Source organism: Scomber scombrus, chromosome 21 (genome assembly GCF_963691925.1).
Source record: "Scomber scombrus chromosome 21, fScoSco1.1, whole genome shotgun sequence".
NCBI lineage: Eukaryota > Metazoa > Chordata > Actinopteri > Scombriformes > Scombridae > Scomber > Scomber scombrus.
The window spans coordinates 13,071,437-13,089,402 of NC_084990.1; the positions used below are offsets into that span (position 1 = coordinate 13,071,437).

The 17,966-nt window shown below is 39.0% G+C and overlaps 1 protein-coding gene across 1 annotated transcript; it reads right to left on the reverse strand.

Moving 5' to 3' along the window:
- Window positions 1-7,650: 7,650 nt before the first annotated feature.
- Window positions 7,651-16,980, reverse strand: znf281b (zinc finger protein 281b). Its single transcript, XM_062443015.1, has 7 exons — window positions 16,875-16,980; window positions 14,195-14,719; window positions 13,880-13,993; window positions 13,542-13,665; window positions 12,437-12,520; window positions 12,103-12,221; window positions 7,651-11,856 (listed from the first exon to the last, which is right to left on the reverse strand). The coding sequence occupies exons 2-7, from the start codon at window positions 14,645-14,647 to the stop codon at window positions 10,228-10,230; spliced, it is 2,523 nt and encodes an 840-aa protein (XP_062298999.1). The 5' UTR covers window positions 14,648-14,719; window positions 16,875-16,980; the 3' UTR covers window positions 7,651-10,227.
- Window positions 16,981-17,966: the final 986 nt, after the last annotated feature.

Here is a 17,966-nt window from a genome sequence, read left to right on the forward strand (position 1 = left end):
TGATGTCCTGCCAACACTTACACAATGTAATTTGTTTCAACAAGTGAAAAACAAGACACAATGTGCCTTGAGCTACAGCAGAAATAGTACATTCTGGACCAGTTTATGACTGTGATAGAAGTTTGCCTAGTTCAGAGAAAAATTAAAGGGAGAGTAAAATGATGTTCGCAAAATGAGATTAATACAAGCAACCACTGCCGATATCATTTCTAGCTTTCCTTTCCTCGCTGGCAATCGATTTAATGAGACTGTAAGCCTATATAGACATCAACTGTTTTACATGTATTATAGAACTGAGGTTGAGTTTTTTATTTAACAAATAGGAACAACTTTACAAAAGGTTTTACACATTTAAGTGAGAAATATATCAGTCCCAACACTGGTTAAGTTCTGGTTAGGTTTAGGCACAAAAACAACTTGGTTAGGGTTAAAAAAAAGATCATGGTTTGGGTTAAATGATACTTCCTTAAAGTTAGGCAACCTTAATCATCATGGAAACATAAACAGCACGACAGTTGAAAACATTGCACTTATGGTTCGAGGCAAACAGAAGTCTCCTACAGCAAAGTCCACCTTTTGCCTCTTATCTATCATCCAATTCATTCCTATCATCTGCAATTTGTACATTAATTAGACGTCATAGATGGTGTGTGTCAGTCAAATTGGGTGCAGGCACAAAAGACACTTCCAAATGAAATACGAGATTAATACAAGCAACCACTGCCGATATCATTTCTAGCTTTCCTTTCCTCGCTGGCAATCGATTTAATGAGACTGTAAGCCTATATAGACATCAACTGTTTTACATGTATTATAGAACTGAGGTTGAGTTTTTTATTTAACAAATAGGAACAACTTTACAAAAGGTTTTACACATTTAAGTGAGAAATTAAAACAATCTGTCTACTTACCATTATGTGCTCCAACAAATAAAAGGAGAAAGAGGAGTTTGAATTCTCGAGCCATTGCAAAAAAACACTTCACAAGAAAGATAGGCAGAAAATTGTAAGTAGAAGAAAGGCTTTAATGCCCTACAACCTTGGATGATGAGGACTCAGGTGTCCTCAACCAGCAGTTTTAATCATTAGCCACTCCTCTCAGGGTGACACTGTGTGCTAAAGTACATTTCCCGCCCAACAGCTCAGTTTCCATGTCTCTATGTCATCTATCTATTTATCTACTATATGTGACATCTGTCTCGGTCTGGTCTTGTAATTTACCAGCAAGTGTATCATAGAGTTTTATTAGGCTATATATATGACTATAGTTATGATAAACAGACCTCAGACAAACTTCATCTACAGAAAATCCAAAGAACAAAACTTGCCATGTTGTTTGTTTGACAAACTATCAAGACAACAAGACATCTCACACTGCTAAAACGACATCCTCATTGATTTCATAGAAAGCCAACAAAGTGATGATGATTTTATTGTTGGCCAAACTGAAAGTCAAATCAAACATGGTTCATTGGAGGCCGCCACCAAGAGAGAATTAGTGTAACATTTAATGGAATAAAGAATTGTCTTTGTCTTTTTGCTTATAAGTGTATAAACACCAAGAAAATGTATAATTGTACCAGAGCTTGGGACACATTAGAGCTTTCTTTTATAAGACAGCTCATATGTGCCATAGTTTTCACTCAGCATCATAATTGTTTCAAATTATAAATAAAAACAATAGCTATGGTTGGACCAAATGTATTTCCACACTGTTTTATAGTCATATATTTAACCTGCCACACATCCTTCTATATATTTAACCTGCCCACATCCTTCTGATTCCCCCCCCCCTAAAAATTCTACAACCCCAAACATCTTATGGACAGTGATGGAGTCCTAAAATTATTTTTTTATGGCCAGTATCTACAATATTTGGGGGTCAAGCTAGTAAAATGGTTCATGACAGCACAGTGGGGTCTGAATGAAAAGTTGAGGAGAAAAGCCAAAAGGAAGCAATGGTCTCTGCCACATAAAGTTAAATTGAGAGTAAGCTTTACAACAGGTGAGAGAGTATAATGACAATGTTATTATCATTTAGCAATTTCGAACATGTGACATTGACACCTATAGTTATGTTCTGCACTTTTCATGTTTCCTGGCAGAGCTTATTTCATTTCTATCTCTAAAATAGAAATGGGGGATTTCTACAACAGGAACAAAATACAAACATGGAGTAATGAAATACAAAGTATGTCGACTAGCTCTAATATTCATCTTCAACACTTCAAGTTGTCATTTAGTCTAATGGCAATGCTCAGCTCCTTTCTTAGTAGATAGCATTTGACAAAGCACAATTTATTACGTACATCTCAGCTTCAAACTTTATAAGTTACTGGCAGAGGCAGTAATGAATAGAGGGGACAAAGATTACATTCCTAACCATTCATTTTATGAATTTATAACAGTCATCATTATCCCTGACAAACCCTGCAAACATGATTCATTCGGAAGCCAAGTTAAACCAGGACTTTGTTCACAGCGCTCCGTGACTTCAGACAGGAAGCTTATTGGTATTTCTAACAAAAAGTCTAAAAATGTCACTTCAAAAAGTGGTCAAATTTCTTGTAATGTTGTTAGTGGAAACTAAGTGCCAGCTGAATTGAGGTTGGACGCAGTCTAATGTGACCTTTGATTCTGCGACGTCACAATATAACATAATACAATCTTGGTGTAAACAGTTAAGCAGCTAAATGAATAAAAGGGTGACAAAACTGTAACATTAAAGTTGGAATACTGTAAATAAATGTGTTTTAAGTTGTCACCTTAAGCATGTAGCCTAAGGATAAGGTAGGTATGTTTAAATTATTTTAAAGTTATTGACCTGTACTATCATCCCGTCACCACCTATAAAACGATGTTATCTCCAAGTTGACTTTGATCCCAGTTACACATCTGAATTAACACACGACTCAACTCTTGCTTCACTTCAACTTCATCATGGGTGAATAAATTCAAGTAAAAACGACATAAAAAAGATACAAATAGGTATAATTTAACTAAAGGTGACATAGTTCAAATACCAGTAAAACATGTTTTGACAATCTGATGTTTCATCCACACTACACAGGCATATATGACCACTGAAAATCTTTTTCAAAGGTCTTAAAAACTGAACCTCAATCTACTGATCGACTGACAGCTCACTTAATACAGAGACTTGCACTGGACAAAAAAATCAATAATTAATTATGTTGGTGCTGTTAAAAATTAAAGTAAAAGAGATTGTTCTTTTCAATTATAATAAGTTGAATATCCACAAAATACACACTAACACATTTATCTATGTGACTACACTGCACTGTAATTTATATGGTCAAATATATCAGTCCCAACACTGGTTAAGTTCTGGTTAGGTTTAGGCACAAAAACAACTTGGTTAGGGTTAAAAAAAAGATCATGGTTTGGGTTAAATGATACTTCCTTAAAGTTAGGCAACCTTAATCATCATGGAAACATAAACAGCACGACAGTTGAAAACATTGCACTTATGGTTCGAGGCAAACAGAAGTCTCCTACAGCAAAGTCCACCTTTTGCCTCTTATCTATCATCCAATTCATTCCTATCATCTGCAATTTGTACATTAATTAGACGTCATAGAGGGTGTGTGTCAGTCAAATTGGGTGCAGGCACAAAAGACACTTCCAAATGAAATACGTTAGTTTGAAAGTTGTGCTGTGTTACGAAAAAGTTGGAAAAATTCGTGTCCGTGTACATGAATTTGTAAATTAAATTTTCTGACTGTGTAAGAAACTATTGTGAGACTGGGTTGACATTATATAGATCTTCTGCTCTTCTGGAGGGCTGAACATCATTATTCCAAAAGATGTTCCCTCATTTGGTGTTTTCTTGATGGTGGTGGAGAGCACTGTCTGACATACTGGTCCAAAATCTCCCATAGGTGTTCATTCCTGCCCTATGGATGGGGGAATTGTCATCCTGGAAGAAACCACTCCCATGAGCATAGAAATGTTTCATAAAGGGTCAACAGCATAACAGAGCCACTGAATCCCCTCACTGTAGGAGTCAAACATTCAGGCCTGTACCACTTCACTTATTCAGATACAATATAAGCATGAACAGGCCCCTTTCAAAGAAAACATTTTGACTTGTCATAGCAGGAAAAGCACAGGTGTGAATAATAAAATGAATGTTGGCTGAATTCCTTTTGGCATCTTTGGTTTCAGGGTCTTGATATTTTACTGTGCTATTACTGCTCACTCAACAACCAAATTATATGAATATTTATGTAAAAACTCATTTTTAACTTTTGAACTACTTTATCATCACATTGTTATGGTCAAAATTAGTTTCAAAGTAAATTCCATTCTTCCAAAGGAAGACAATTAATCATCAACAGTTTTTTCACTGAAGGGTTTTATGAACGTGTTGCTGTGAAGACTGTCAACAAAGGTGCAATTACAGAGCAATAACCCTAACCCTGTCCTTTTTGCTACCTGTAGGTCCAAAGTCGCTCAGTTATGGCCATCCTTAACCCCTCCCAACCTGCTGTTCCCGGCAAGCTCTCACATGATTGTTAAGATTAGAACTGGAACATGACGTCCGTAGATGGGCGGGAGACAGATTGATACCAGCATAGTTAAGTGCCAGTGATTCCGCTGAAGAAGCTTGACTCTGTGCTTGAGGGTTCTACAACAAGTTTTTTTTTTTTTCCTGTGTCATGGTTCATGCGTTCAAACCCATTATTATAAAGATGGGAGACAAATTAAAGAAAAAACAACATTAAGGTGATGGGTCACCATGAACCGCCTCAGCATAATGAACACCATTCTTGCAAAAAATGTCATTTTAGTCATCAAACCATTCAGTGAACCCACATACCCGCATCTGTTCTCTGTTGATTAATTCCCATTTGTCCTTTCACCTGTCAGCCAACTCTATCAAAATATGTTGCTATTGATTAACTAAGGATGTTTCTTCATTAATGATTGGAGCAATTACACAAATATCACTAACCGAAGCTTTTCATTTAGCTAAGGAAGCTACCATTTAGGGGTGCAACTAACAATTATTTTATTTTGTAACTATTTTGTAGGATTATTTTCTCAATTTCTTGACTAATCATTTTGTCTATAAATTGTCAGAAAATCATGAAAAATGTCTGTTATAGTTTTTCACAGACCAAGGTGACCTCTTTAAAGCCCAAAGCCATTCAGTTTGCTATCGTGTACCACAAGGAAAAGTATCAAATCATCACATTTTAAGCAGCTAATTGTTGCAGCTTGATTCTTAATACTGGCTAATACATTGCTGGATATGTGTGTTATTTGTGCTTTATAACAGACCCTACTGTCAAACAAAAATTTCAGTATGGGATTGCTTGATTACACTCAATAAGAATGATTTTAACATTCTCACTTTCTACAACTACAGTGTGGTTGAGTTAAGGAAAGATTGTATTTACAGAGCATGTATCAGTGATCTAGATAGCGATATTTGGGCTCAGTGTCTGAGTTACTTAGTGGAAAACAGCTCCATCCACTGGCAGCAGGGATGTTGAAACAACACCGGTTGCACTAAAAATGACTCTTCTTGGAAGGATCACATCACAGATTGTAAACATGATTTACTCACAGTTAGAGCAATGTTCACTCTATGTTAACATAGAGTTGTTGTTATCCAGTGTCTTCCATCTCTGTGGAAATGCTGCTTTAAATTCACAATTTGTTAAGAGTATTAAATGCCCATTGAGTCAGGATTTGCACACTGCTGCTAACTTTTACTCGTTTAAATTACACCCGAGCTTTGATACTCAGAAGCTCATACATTTGTTCATTTATTTAAGTACAGTTTTGAAAGCTGTACTTTTTTCTATAAGGTAATATTTTTAAATTGTGGTTTCACTTTTACTTCATGTATCACTGGTTGAACATCCCAGTGAGAGGCAGACTTCATTAAGTCTTGTCAGAAAAGGAAAGGTGAGCAACAATGGCAAACTGCTCCCACAAATCCAACATAGAATCATAAACATTTTTTAAAAAAAAAGCAAAAGCAAGGTAACAATAAATAATAGAATAAAAAACAAAATAATATTTAAATTTCAATCAGAGTAGAATTATAGTAGTTGTAAAACTTTGCCATTGAGAAAGAAATGAAGTGAATGAAATCTAAGTACAAAAATGAAAATGTGACATGCAATCAGCAATTAAATTATATAACAGTGGAGGTTAAATGCAAGGTACAAGTCCAGTTTGATTAAATGTATAAAAGTGTAGGTATTTCAGAATCCCAATAGGACAGCTGGAGCTTCAGTTAGCGCTCTGAGTACCAAATGCTGGTTTTGTTTTCTTCAGTTGTAAATACATCATGTGGCATTCACATTTGTCAGTACTGATTTTGGGAGATGGCCATAGTCAATATTAAGGTATACTGAAAATAAGGAAGTGAAAATAGAAGGGCACACACAAATATGAACGTAACCACACTGAAATATTTCATTTTTTTTGTGATGTGTTTTAATGCATTTACAAAGACAACCTGAGGAAACATTAGCTTACCTGGTTACTTCTTAACCCATGTGTTTTGTAATCCATTATTCTCTTCATATTTCATTTGTCTTGTATGTTAAAGGTGCTGTGTGTAATTAAGTAACACGCTTGGTAGAGATGGAATATAATACTCCAAAGTATGTTTTAATTAGTGTGTATTTACCTGAAAATAAGAATTGTGTTTTTGTTACCTGAATGAGCCCTTTATAGCTACATAAGGAGCAGGTCCTCTTCCACTGAGCCTGCCATGTTCCTACAGTAGCCCAGAAGGGACAAACCAAACACGTATAGGCATAGCTGCCACTATTTCAGTGTGTTATCAGTTCATGTAAGGTAGTTGTAACATGTTGGCCACCAAACAAAGTCTTGTTCAGTGTTTGGTTGTCTCCTGGTCTGCCTAGGAGTTGTATATTGTTTTTTCTGTAAGTACATTTTTAATGGTTTTAAACCTGTTTTTCACCTAGTGAAAAATTAATTAGGATTAGCATTATTATAGTTAACCATAGAATATAAATGCACTGTGCTAACCAAACTAGCAGCTAGTGTTAGGGTCAGCTCCACCCTCTAATCCAATTATGGTCACTTCTCATCACTTCTGGCTCAAAAAATCCAAGATGGTGGCAGTCAAATGTCAAATTTAAGGCTTCAAAATAGAACTCTACAATTCAGTGGGTGACATTACAATGGTTGAACTTCTATTTCTTTTTTTTCTTCTTTTTTTACAGTGGGTGCTAAAGGAAGGTTTTTTGCTGTCATTATAGGTTCTCTTACACACTTGGAAGGGGAGCTGGCAGGGTATTCAGTTTGTAGCAACCTCACCGCGAGATGCCAATAAATCCAACAGACTGGTCCTTTAAATGTCACGTGTGCTGCTGCAATCTTTACCAGGACACTAAATGTAACGAACATTAACATAAAATACATTCTGCTCAACCATATATAAATAATTTTGGCTAAAAATGCAAACTAAATTTATTTCTGGGTAATACAGCAGATCTAATATAATTATTAGGCTACACCAATGTAAGACAGACAGATATCACATTGTATTCTTGTACCATATTGGGGACTTTTGAGAGGTAAAAGTCACACACAATTTACTTTTTTGTAACAAAAAGTTTTATTGGCTTCTCTAATCCGTTCATCATCTCAATAACAGGTATAGCCTGGGAAATCATATCACAAGGGGTCTAGAACAAATAAGACAAAGGAATGGGGAGGCTTCTGCTACAAAATTTGGTATTGAGGTGACAGAAAAAAAGCCATACAAAAATTTCTTTATCATGCATACTGGAGAAAACTCAAAAAAAAAAAAAAATTAAAAAAAATGAGAACACACATTTTTAGTGTTTTTGTACATTTTTGTAAACAATATCCTTCTAGAGATCATATCAAAACACATTATGGCAAGTAACAAAAATAAGGGATATAACATGAGAAAAATGAATGTTCTATGAGGCATCTAGAATGCAACACTGCTTGGCGTGGATGTTTTTACAGAAGAAAAAAAAGACATTTGCATTATGACGAATCACTTGCTCTATAACTGTAAACACAGGCAGTGTTAAATGATTATACAATATGTTGAACCTATACTACAAATATTTCCACTACATACATGAAATGCGTGTCCCTGCTTTCTTACGCTTTAGTGATATGAGGTATATTTAGGTCAATCGTATTGTCTTTTTTTCTCTCTCCATTTTTCACCCACTCTTTCTCTCTCCTTTAAAAAGCATAGTGTGTGTTTGGAGTGAAGTGGCTGGTCAGTCAGTCTTTGTTCCCTGTGATCTGAGCAGCTTCAAAGTCTCTTGGCTGTGGAGCTCACAGACATAGGAAAAGGAAAGGGGGGTGGTGGGGTGGTACGGCTCACAGGAAATCAACTAAATTAAATATCAACCCTGGCTGCCGGGATAGATTGGCTTTAGCCATGGAAGACAAAGAAGGCCATTGTTTATTCTTGTGAGTGCAGGGCTGCATTTTGGGGAGGGGAAGTTTGTATAACTTAACTTTTCTGTTTCTTTGCTGTATTACTGTTGCAGTTTCTTGCAATTATTAAAATGGTGGGGGTTAAAAAAATAAAAAATGTAAAAACGAGAGGGGATGGGAGTAGGGGTGTAGGTCCGGTGATTACTTGCCGAAAAATATCTGCTTGTGAGTTTTGTTGTGGGTAGTGGAGAATAAATAAAAGGGTTTGGGTATGCATCAAATATACCCGTGGGTTTAAAGATAAAAGGTTTCCAGCATGTCAGCCCGTCTCTCAAAACACTTAAATACAAAGAGGTACTCTCAAAATATTGTATAACAAAATTATGGCAAATCATCTTTTTACAACATCACCCGACAAACCGTTAGAAAAAAAAATCTCCCCCCCCCCACCCATCTCTTCTACCCTTAAGAAAAAGCAACAAAATACATTTAAATGCCCATGGTCATGCCTAGTCAACCCCTATCAAACCCCATTAAACAATAATCCAGCCCTCCTTTCCCAAACCCCCCGGCCCGCCCACCCCACCCACCTCCCTCCCTCCCGACCCGTTCACAGTTTTCTCCTCTTAAAAATGAATAATCACTAGCATAATAATCACTTATCACATATGCAAATTGAATGGGTTGTTGTCGTTTCCAATGATGATTTGTTTAAAAAGTGCTTGTTTGATTCCATTGACAAAAAAAGGAACAGCAAGGAGTGAAGTAGAAAAGTGGTGACTTGTTTTTAAAAAAGGAAATCACAACAGCATGATGAAAATATCAAGGATTGGTGTCCATTGCATTCTGAGACAGCCATAACGGCAATACCCAGTTATGTTTGAGTAGAATTTTTTTTCTACCAGCCACTGGTGGGCACAAACAAAGGAGTGCATTGCTAGACAGTCTCAATCAATTGACAGTATTCCTGTAAAACATCAGTCAGGTAGGTTCCAACATCCTCTTCGCTTCAGAACGTGCTGTGTGTGCACCATGGGCTAAACTCCACTACAGTTCATACTACCTCGTGTACACATGTGGCTCCTAAAAAGAAATGTGGATGTCTTCTCATTGACACAACAGTACCATAATCTCGACAAAGCTACACGCAGTAGAAACCAAACATCATGTATTGTAATTTGTTGTCCTGACAAGTTAAAAAAAAACGGAAAAAAAAACACAAAAACAAAATCAAAGCTTTGTAGTTTCAAAGTACACCTGTAAAAACTGTGCTAATTGCATCTCATAATACAAAGTCTTATTACACAATTTTGCCTATTTCCTGAGTTAATACGTTTCTTGTAACAGACAATATATACTTTTTTGCCATTTGAATTCTGGGCCTTTCCCTGCCACAAATGTTATTATTGAAATTATCAACATTATTCATTATTACTTTACAATGGTATGATGATTGGTAAAACACAAGGGTTCAGAAAAAGAAAAAACTCAAGCAAGTTCATAGCTACCCTCTAAATGTTTTAAATTACATTTAAATCTACGGTTTACGTTCATATCAAAATCACTACTTTTAAACAAAAATTAAGCGACTAAATACATAATAAAAATGAGAATATTTAAAAAATTGCATTTGAGGCCATGGAAGACCCTCCCTGGTCATTTCTGTATTAACATTTAATGGCAGTGTTTAAAAAACAAAACTTTGCTACAAGAACAAAATTAGGATGGGTATAGGGACTGTATGGACAGTAACAGAACAGCCCCCTACTGGATTCACCTCGTTTGACCCTTATCTGAAACTTTGGCTTGTCGGGGTTTTTGATCCTGTACTCACTGGCTCACTGACGTCAGCTAACAAACTGGTATACCCTGAGAATTCTGACACTGGAGTCCGTATTCGGTGGTCGACCTCTGCCCCAGGATCACTGCCATAGCTCAGAGGGGTCCGGCGCCCTGACTTGAACTGGGAGCCAAAGGCCTGGGCGAAGTTCTCGATCTGGTATGTGGGTTCTTTAGGGGGGTTCAGTGGGGACAGGTCTGGGTAGCTGGAACCGTTGGTGGGTGCAGTGTTCCCTCCAGCCTTGGGCTGCTGCCCCTTGGAGCCTTCTGCCGAGGCAGTCAGGTCCTGGGGAGGTAGGTTGAAGGCTCCGGGGGAGTGCTGCTTCTCCAACTGCTCGGTCAGTTCCTGAGATGGAGTCAGCTGCTGGTGGCTAGTAGATTCCAAGGTGAGGTGGTAGCCTGCCTGGGAGGGGGAGCCGACGAGCATGCCATAGTGGGATTTGGAGGAGGACGATGAGGAAGTTGATGAAGGGGCGACAATGGGCAGCGGGGAGGAGACAGCAGGCGGGTAGCCACAATCCAGTGGGGATGTGGTGTACCCATGTTTGTCAGAAAACAAGGGCCCTGTGGGACTGGAGCTGCTGGACAGGAGTGGGAAAGGCCCCGTTGGACCAAGGAGGGGAAAGGGTCCACTATGGCTGGTGCGCTCCAGGGCCTGCAGGAGGAACTTTGAGTACTCACTCATCACTGCCGTCTTATCACCACCGTTGGGTGAATCGTCCTCCAACTCAGGAGTAACAGGGGCTGCCGGCTGGAGGTCCACATGGTGTGGATGGTCTGACAGGTCAAAAGTCACATCATGATGGTGTGTCCCATCTGGCTTATGGCTATAATGGTCCAGCAGGCTTTGCAGTACCTCATCTGGAATGCCAGACTTGTCATGCTTAAGTTCCAAAGGCGACGAGTCCAGCATTGCCAGTGTGGGTTCGGGCCCCAGGGAGCCCTGGATTACACTACTTCCCTGGGATGCCATGTGCAGTGAGCTGGCTCCATAGTCATTGTTAACTGCATGGAGGTAGCGTCGCTTTTTCACAAACTGCATTGCATCATCGTAGTTGCTGCTGGTGGTGGGCCCCTGCTTGTTGGCCCCAGCTACCTGGAGTAGACCAATGTTGTCAAGGCCAGAACCTTCCACATGATCCATGGAGCCAGATTTCTGGCCCAACAGTTTTTGTCCGTCAGTACTGTCTTCCAGAGAGAGAAGGCCCTTGTCCAGGCCCTTGCGGCCAGCTTTTTTAAACACTAATTTGGGAGTACGTCCCTGCATGGTGGGGCCAGACCCTGAGGGGTGCTCCATGCCGAAGTCCTGCAAGCCCAGATCACGGGCCATCCCCCCAGACGACGAGGCTGCTGCCACTGATGCCGAGGCATTCTTCTTCCTCTTGCGCTCACCGCCCTCACCATTTTTGGACTTGGCCCTCTTGCGTCCGGAGCTGGTAGAGTTTCCCTGAGTGAGTGAATAGCTGCCCTGGCCTAGCTCTGCTTCGCTGAGCTCCAGCATGTTCGGGTCCAGGCCCTTCTTTATGGCTTCTCCACAAGTCCGTTTGTGCTTCAGTAACCGGTCTGTTCTTGAAAAAAACTAAAAGTTCACAAAATAAAAAGGAGAGAAACACAATTTGAGTTTCCACACTGAATTGACAGAAGTAGTATGAAACAATTTTTTAAATTACAGAAAACAATGTATTGAGACAGAGGTCTATAAAGGGATTTAAATGAGTAATGTGGAGAATTATACCACTGAATCATGAGAGGAAAAAAAAGAAGAATAAATTGAAATAAAGGCAAAAGAGCAAAATACTTAGTAAAAAGACTACATGTTGCCTACTTGTTGGCATGTATCACAGCGATATGGCTTCTCGCCGCTGTGTGTCCTTTTGTGGCGCTCCATATGGTACTTCTGGATAAAGCGCATGTTACACTGGTCACAGCTAAAAGGCTTCTCCCCTGCAAAAGACAGTATTGATAATGTCAAGATTTGAAATTTCAATAAACTGACACTAATAACAAAGTAAACAGCATTCATTCCAAAACACTATAGTAAACGTCATATTCATGGAATTTCAAAAACATTCATTACTTCATATTCAAAAACTGTAATATGAATAATATATCCCACCCAAAACTTGAATCATGCCATACATTTTGAGAGTGAAACTCACCGCTGTGGATCTTCTCATGCCGCTGTAGCAGGTATTTCTGAATGAAGCTCATGTTACACTGACTGCATCGGAAAGGCCTCTCACCTGTGCGATCAAGAATATACAACCATCCACTCATCACGTTAATTATTGCTCATCCTGTCATATAATTGTGTTCACCGTATGGTTACAATAACAATGAACATGTGGTGTTTTATCACACCCGGTTCATTGAATACCCAAAGTAAAGTAAGACCTATGACTCGCATACATAACAGTCCACTCTACATATCCAGTTTATTAACATGTTAAAGCAAATGTGAAATGTGTATTTAGAACATAACAGGGCCCATTTACAGAAAAATATTAAATACCAGCAAGAAATCAGCAGCAAACAGGGAAATGATTTAAAATAAACTATGGTTGTTTTTCTTTAAATCATTCATGAGTTCAAGTTCAAAGAGCCTAGTGAAAAATTCCCGGCAAAGAGAATGACTAAGACATCCAGAAACACATGAGTAATCATTGAGTCATACCTGGCATTAGCGATTGTCTGGTTTTGAATAAGGTCTCAAGCACTCATGGTGAAGGGGAGATGAGTAAGTGTTATGAAGAGTGCAGTTTATTCCATGTCTGACATGTATTTTGTTCTTGATGTTTTATGTTCATTTATAGTAAATTGTGTTTTATATTTCCTTTCTTTTGCTAACATAGCCTTATCCCTCAACTTGCACATTCACATTCCCTGCAAATACACTTGGGGTTGTATATTTTATCAAACTTCTGTGATGTCCAGTAGCAGAAGGAAGCAAATAGTGCCTGCTTTTCTATGTCTTGTGTGCATTTTACATTTTTTTCAGCATACAAGCTCTGAACACAAAGAGAACAATGGTGTGTCTGGTGAATGGAGTAGCTGACATGTAGATCTAACACTGCTTCTGAACCTCTCATCACACAACAGTAAGTAGCAAGTAGTTTGATCAATAGCAAATATGTCAAAGATCAAAGCCAGTGACGAACTGGTAAACAAGATATTTGACCTGAACTATATTTTAACTTAATTCTGAGATAATACTGACAGTCTACAGAAAAGGTAAAGCATCAGCAAGCAGTGAAAGTCTCTCACCTGTGTGTATGAGCACATGTCGGCGCAAGTGGTAGGAGCTGCGGAAGGCAGCGTTACAGTGCTCACAGATATGTGGTTTTGAGTTGGGGGACAGGCAGGATCCATCTGCATCCAACATCATGGCCTGTAAGAACAAAACTATGACTTCAAGTAGTTGGAGCAGGTGTTACAAGAATACTAAAATTCTGTTGATTTGACCCCATGATAGTACTATTCAAACTAATTTAAGGGCTGTAGACACAAAAGGCATGGGATATTTTTCATCTAAAGAACACATCTCCCCAACTTAAGAGATAATTTTCTGATGAAATGACGGACATGAGGATAATTGTGATTACCTTTGCAGCATCATTGCGTTTCCTTCTGGCTTTGCCTCCCTGTCCATCTCCATTGTTCCTGCGCCCTCTTCTCCCTGAAGACTCTTTTGGCTCTTTACCCGATCTTCCAGACATCTGAAAACAAACAACAAATTAAATATACAACAGTCTATAGATGGCTGACAAAAGCCGAGCAAAAAAACACCTATAAATAAAAGCATGTACATTACAATTCCTGTCCATGTGATGAGGGGGAAAACTATGCAAAAAAAGGTTCAACAAAATAGGAGCAATACATCACTTGAAACAATATTCAGAACCACAATCTCAACTCACCGGTTCACCAAGAGAACGGACGTTGCTGAGGCTGAGATCATGCAGGAGCATGTTCTGGTGATTTTGGTGGTGGTTGCCGAAAGACATGTCCGGCATGTCAGTGCCACTCTTCCCCACGCCCCCTCCAGCACAGTTCACCCCTATGCCTCCACCTCCACTATAGAGGGGCATTCGGTAATCCAGCTCGCTTAGCCGCTCCTGCTTAATGCCCATACTGTGGAGGAAGCCACCAGTGTTCACAGCAGTCGCGCCCTGGTGTTCTGGGGGCGAGTCACGTTCCTTCTTCAGGATCATTTCCTGGGGAAGCTCGCCCATGACAGACTGGGAGGTCAGTCTTGTAAAGCTGGTGACTGGTGGCAGGTGGCTGAACATAAGCATACCTGGTGCAAAATTGGGGTCCATGCCACCGTTGCGCAAAAACTCATTGCCTAATTTGTCTTGGATAATACTCATGGTGGTGTTTTTTCTGTGTGCAGGGGAAAAGGAGGGCAATAAATCTAAAAAGGAATGCAGGAAAAGAATATCCTGAAAAAAAAACACAGACAGAAAATGTCATGTTAAATATAGATAATTGCAGACATGAAGAAATAAGTTACAATCCAATATAACTGGCATATTGTCCTCATAAGATCTCATTTCTGACAAGTCTTAGCAGTTAAGTACATTTTGTCAGCTACAAAGACCTTACTGTGAGCACTGTGTACAGTTCAATGTTCTTTTGAATTTCCTCTCATTGGCCCATTAATTACTTAATTGGATTTATTGGGCTTTACCCAACGGAAACTCTGTGTACACTAACTGGAAACCTTAAAATACATTTAATTTACACCACTGCAAAAATCCGAGTCCCTCACTTGGCCACAACTTTGAAATACAGAGGTTGTAATAATGTTAAATATTGAAAAAATGAGCGCCAAAATGAATACACGCCGTTTATATTGTGTGTTATGTATCAGCATTTTAGCCTTACAAGAAGAGATAGTAACATAAAAAATAGGTCTAAACATTATGATGAACTAAATTACATATCAAAATCAAATGAGGACAGCCATCTTAGCTTAAGTGTAAAAGTACCCAGTTTGGTCTACACTATCCATCAAGTATAGTTCTATTGTAAGATGAATGAATGCAGTTGCTATGAAGTTAAAAGGCAATGTTTCTATATCATTTACTATACAGTTTTAAGTTTAAAAATCTGGATAACAGCTTTAAATAGACGTTCATTGAGGATGGGTAACAATCTATGTTGATGGGTTTTAAGTGGCTCTAAAGTTAAAAACACCATGCAATAAAAAAAACACAACACCCTTTTGTGATTTCAAAATGGCAAAAAGAAACATCAAAAGGTGGCCTCTGAAATATTTCATCCACATCTCATATTGTTCCACATGTGACTTGGACTATAGCCAAAATAAAATCAGTACAATCGCTTAATAGCTTATAGACAGACTTCCCTATTGTTTTCACACTTTGTTGCAAGCTGGACGACACCACATGCCATATTTTATAAGGCCAATAACCCAACATGAATGCAAAAGCTGGCGGCAATGCTTACAATACTGGCAAATTAATCGGTTCAGTACACTTGCCTAAAACAAACGATATTTAGGTCAAATCCAGTCAGACATTTGACTCGTTTTGAGGCAGCTGGGTGAGTAAAAGGGGGGACGTGTGTCGAAACAAGCACGGAAAACAACTGGATGGAGGATTTATTGTTTAATCTAGACCCAGCCGACCATTTGGCTACGCGACACTCAGTTCACAAGAAAGCGGATGAGCTTTTGTGATGCATAATAGTTAGCCAGCTAGTTAGCATAGTTAGCTATAGCCACAATGAGACACAATCAGCGTATCTTGAGGTCTCAATCAAAACAATCGACTACGATGCCCTACAAACCAAAATCGTCCATTCAAAGAAAGTTGCACCAACATTCAAAGCAATATTGTCTAAAACAAACCGCATTTTAAGTAAATTAATTCATTTCCGATCCGTTATGAGCCAAGTAACACACCGTTTTAGGCTGTTAAATAGTGCTACTATGAGGCTATAGCTAACGATGAAACAGGATCCTTGTTTGGATGCTGTTAACGCACATATTGGCTGTTTAAACGCGTATAATATGGGACAAGGGATACAGTCCCAACATCAAATAACATGAACCAGCCAGTTGTGGATTATAATAACAGTCGAGAAGGTGAAATTAAACACCAAGTTTGCTTTAAAACCAGGTCAGCGGCACAGACTGCTCCATTCTCCGGTTTCCCAAAGCTTTGATGACGCCCGTGAAATCAAATCTGTCTGGCTGCGAGCGACGCTGGCGCTATTTATTGATAGCTAACTTTAGCAGTAATTACAAGCGGATAAATGCTTACCGCTTACATTTATCCAGCGAAACGCTCCTCGACGGCTGCGTAACATGTGAACTTGAGTTGAAATAATAAGAGTGTGAGCTTCGCCAAGGCAGCTGTGTTTATAACAATCAAGCTGCCATGAGCTAGCTAGTTAGCTGCTAGCCCCCGACTGAAAACCCGCATTACGGCCCATGCAACAGAAACAATGATGCTGGCTTTCCCCGCATCTCCCCCGTTTGCGCCCAGACACACAACCCCTCTGCATATATCTCGACAAAAAAAACACAGCCCACGCCTCGAATAAAAGCCTATTTTGTCTCCCACTTACCTACACATGACCGCAGTTGGTTTCAATCGTGCCTATAATCCCTCCGTAGTCGCCGCTTTAGGGTTTTTTTTTATTGCCAAAACATTGTTCTCCGGCGGTCGCTGCTTTCTTCCATCTTGTCCTGGCGCGGGGAATTGTGGGTGCAGCGGACGGGTCGTGAGAGGAGACAGAAGAAGGTCTGCAGAGGTGTGTGTGTGTGTGTGTGAGAGAGAGAGAGAGAGAGAGAGAGAGAGAGAGAGAGAGAGAGAGAGAGAGAGAGAGAGAGAGAGAGAGAGAGAGAGAGAGAGAGAGAGAGAGAGAGAGAGAGGGAGAGAGAGCCGCACTGGACACTAGAGGTGGCCTCAGTGATGGAAACACACTGAAAGCATGTGGCTACATGAGCATTAATGCAGTATAATGCAGTAGTCTACAATAACCCCGCCTTACTGATGTTTTTTTTTTTTAAGACTGTGTCAGACTGAGATCACTGTGATGTTTATTTAGGCTGCATTTAATAAATAGGATTGCGTGATACATTGTTTATAGCCAAGGGGGGCTCTTAAATGGGCCTCTCTGTATATCATTATGCAATCAGATAGAGGCCTGCTCAGATATAATGCACGTGTAAAAAATTATAACACACATACGTACACACACACACACACACACACACACACACACACACACACACACACACACACACACACACACACAGACACACACACACACATACACATCAATGTAACATCTGTATCATCAATACTAATTCGGTACAGTTACTGAGTAAAATGTTTATTTAAATTACAGTTATATATGATAATGTTGATGATTACAAAGGGGGTTACATCTCAAGTTTTTCCCCCTAATTTTTAACTGAACTTTTACTTTTTACTGTAACTGAATACATATTGCTGTTTTTAATTCTTTGAAATCAATATTTTAAAAAAAAATCATGACATAAGCTTAAATGGTGTCACAGTACCAATTAATCTCATGCAAGATTTTTGACTTTTTTCACAAGATATCCTTATGTTATATTCCAAAATCTACACTAATTACAAAACTAATGAATACATTATCAAATGAGAGCTAAGTCTTGCTTTATAAGAAATT

Coding starts and splice junctions, on each gene's coding strand:
- znf281b (XM_062443015.1), bottom strand. CDS start 14,647: ATGAGTATTATCCAAGACAAATTAGGCAATGAGTTTTTGCGCAACGGT. Junction 13,994..14,194: donor TCCGTTCTCTTGGTGAACCG/GTGAGTTGAGAT, acceptor GTTTGTTTTCAG/ATGTCTGGAAGATCGGGTAA. Junction 11,857..12,102: donor GCTGTGATACATGCCAACAA/GTAGGCAACATG, acceptor GTGAACTTTTAG/TTTTTTTCAAGAACAGACCG.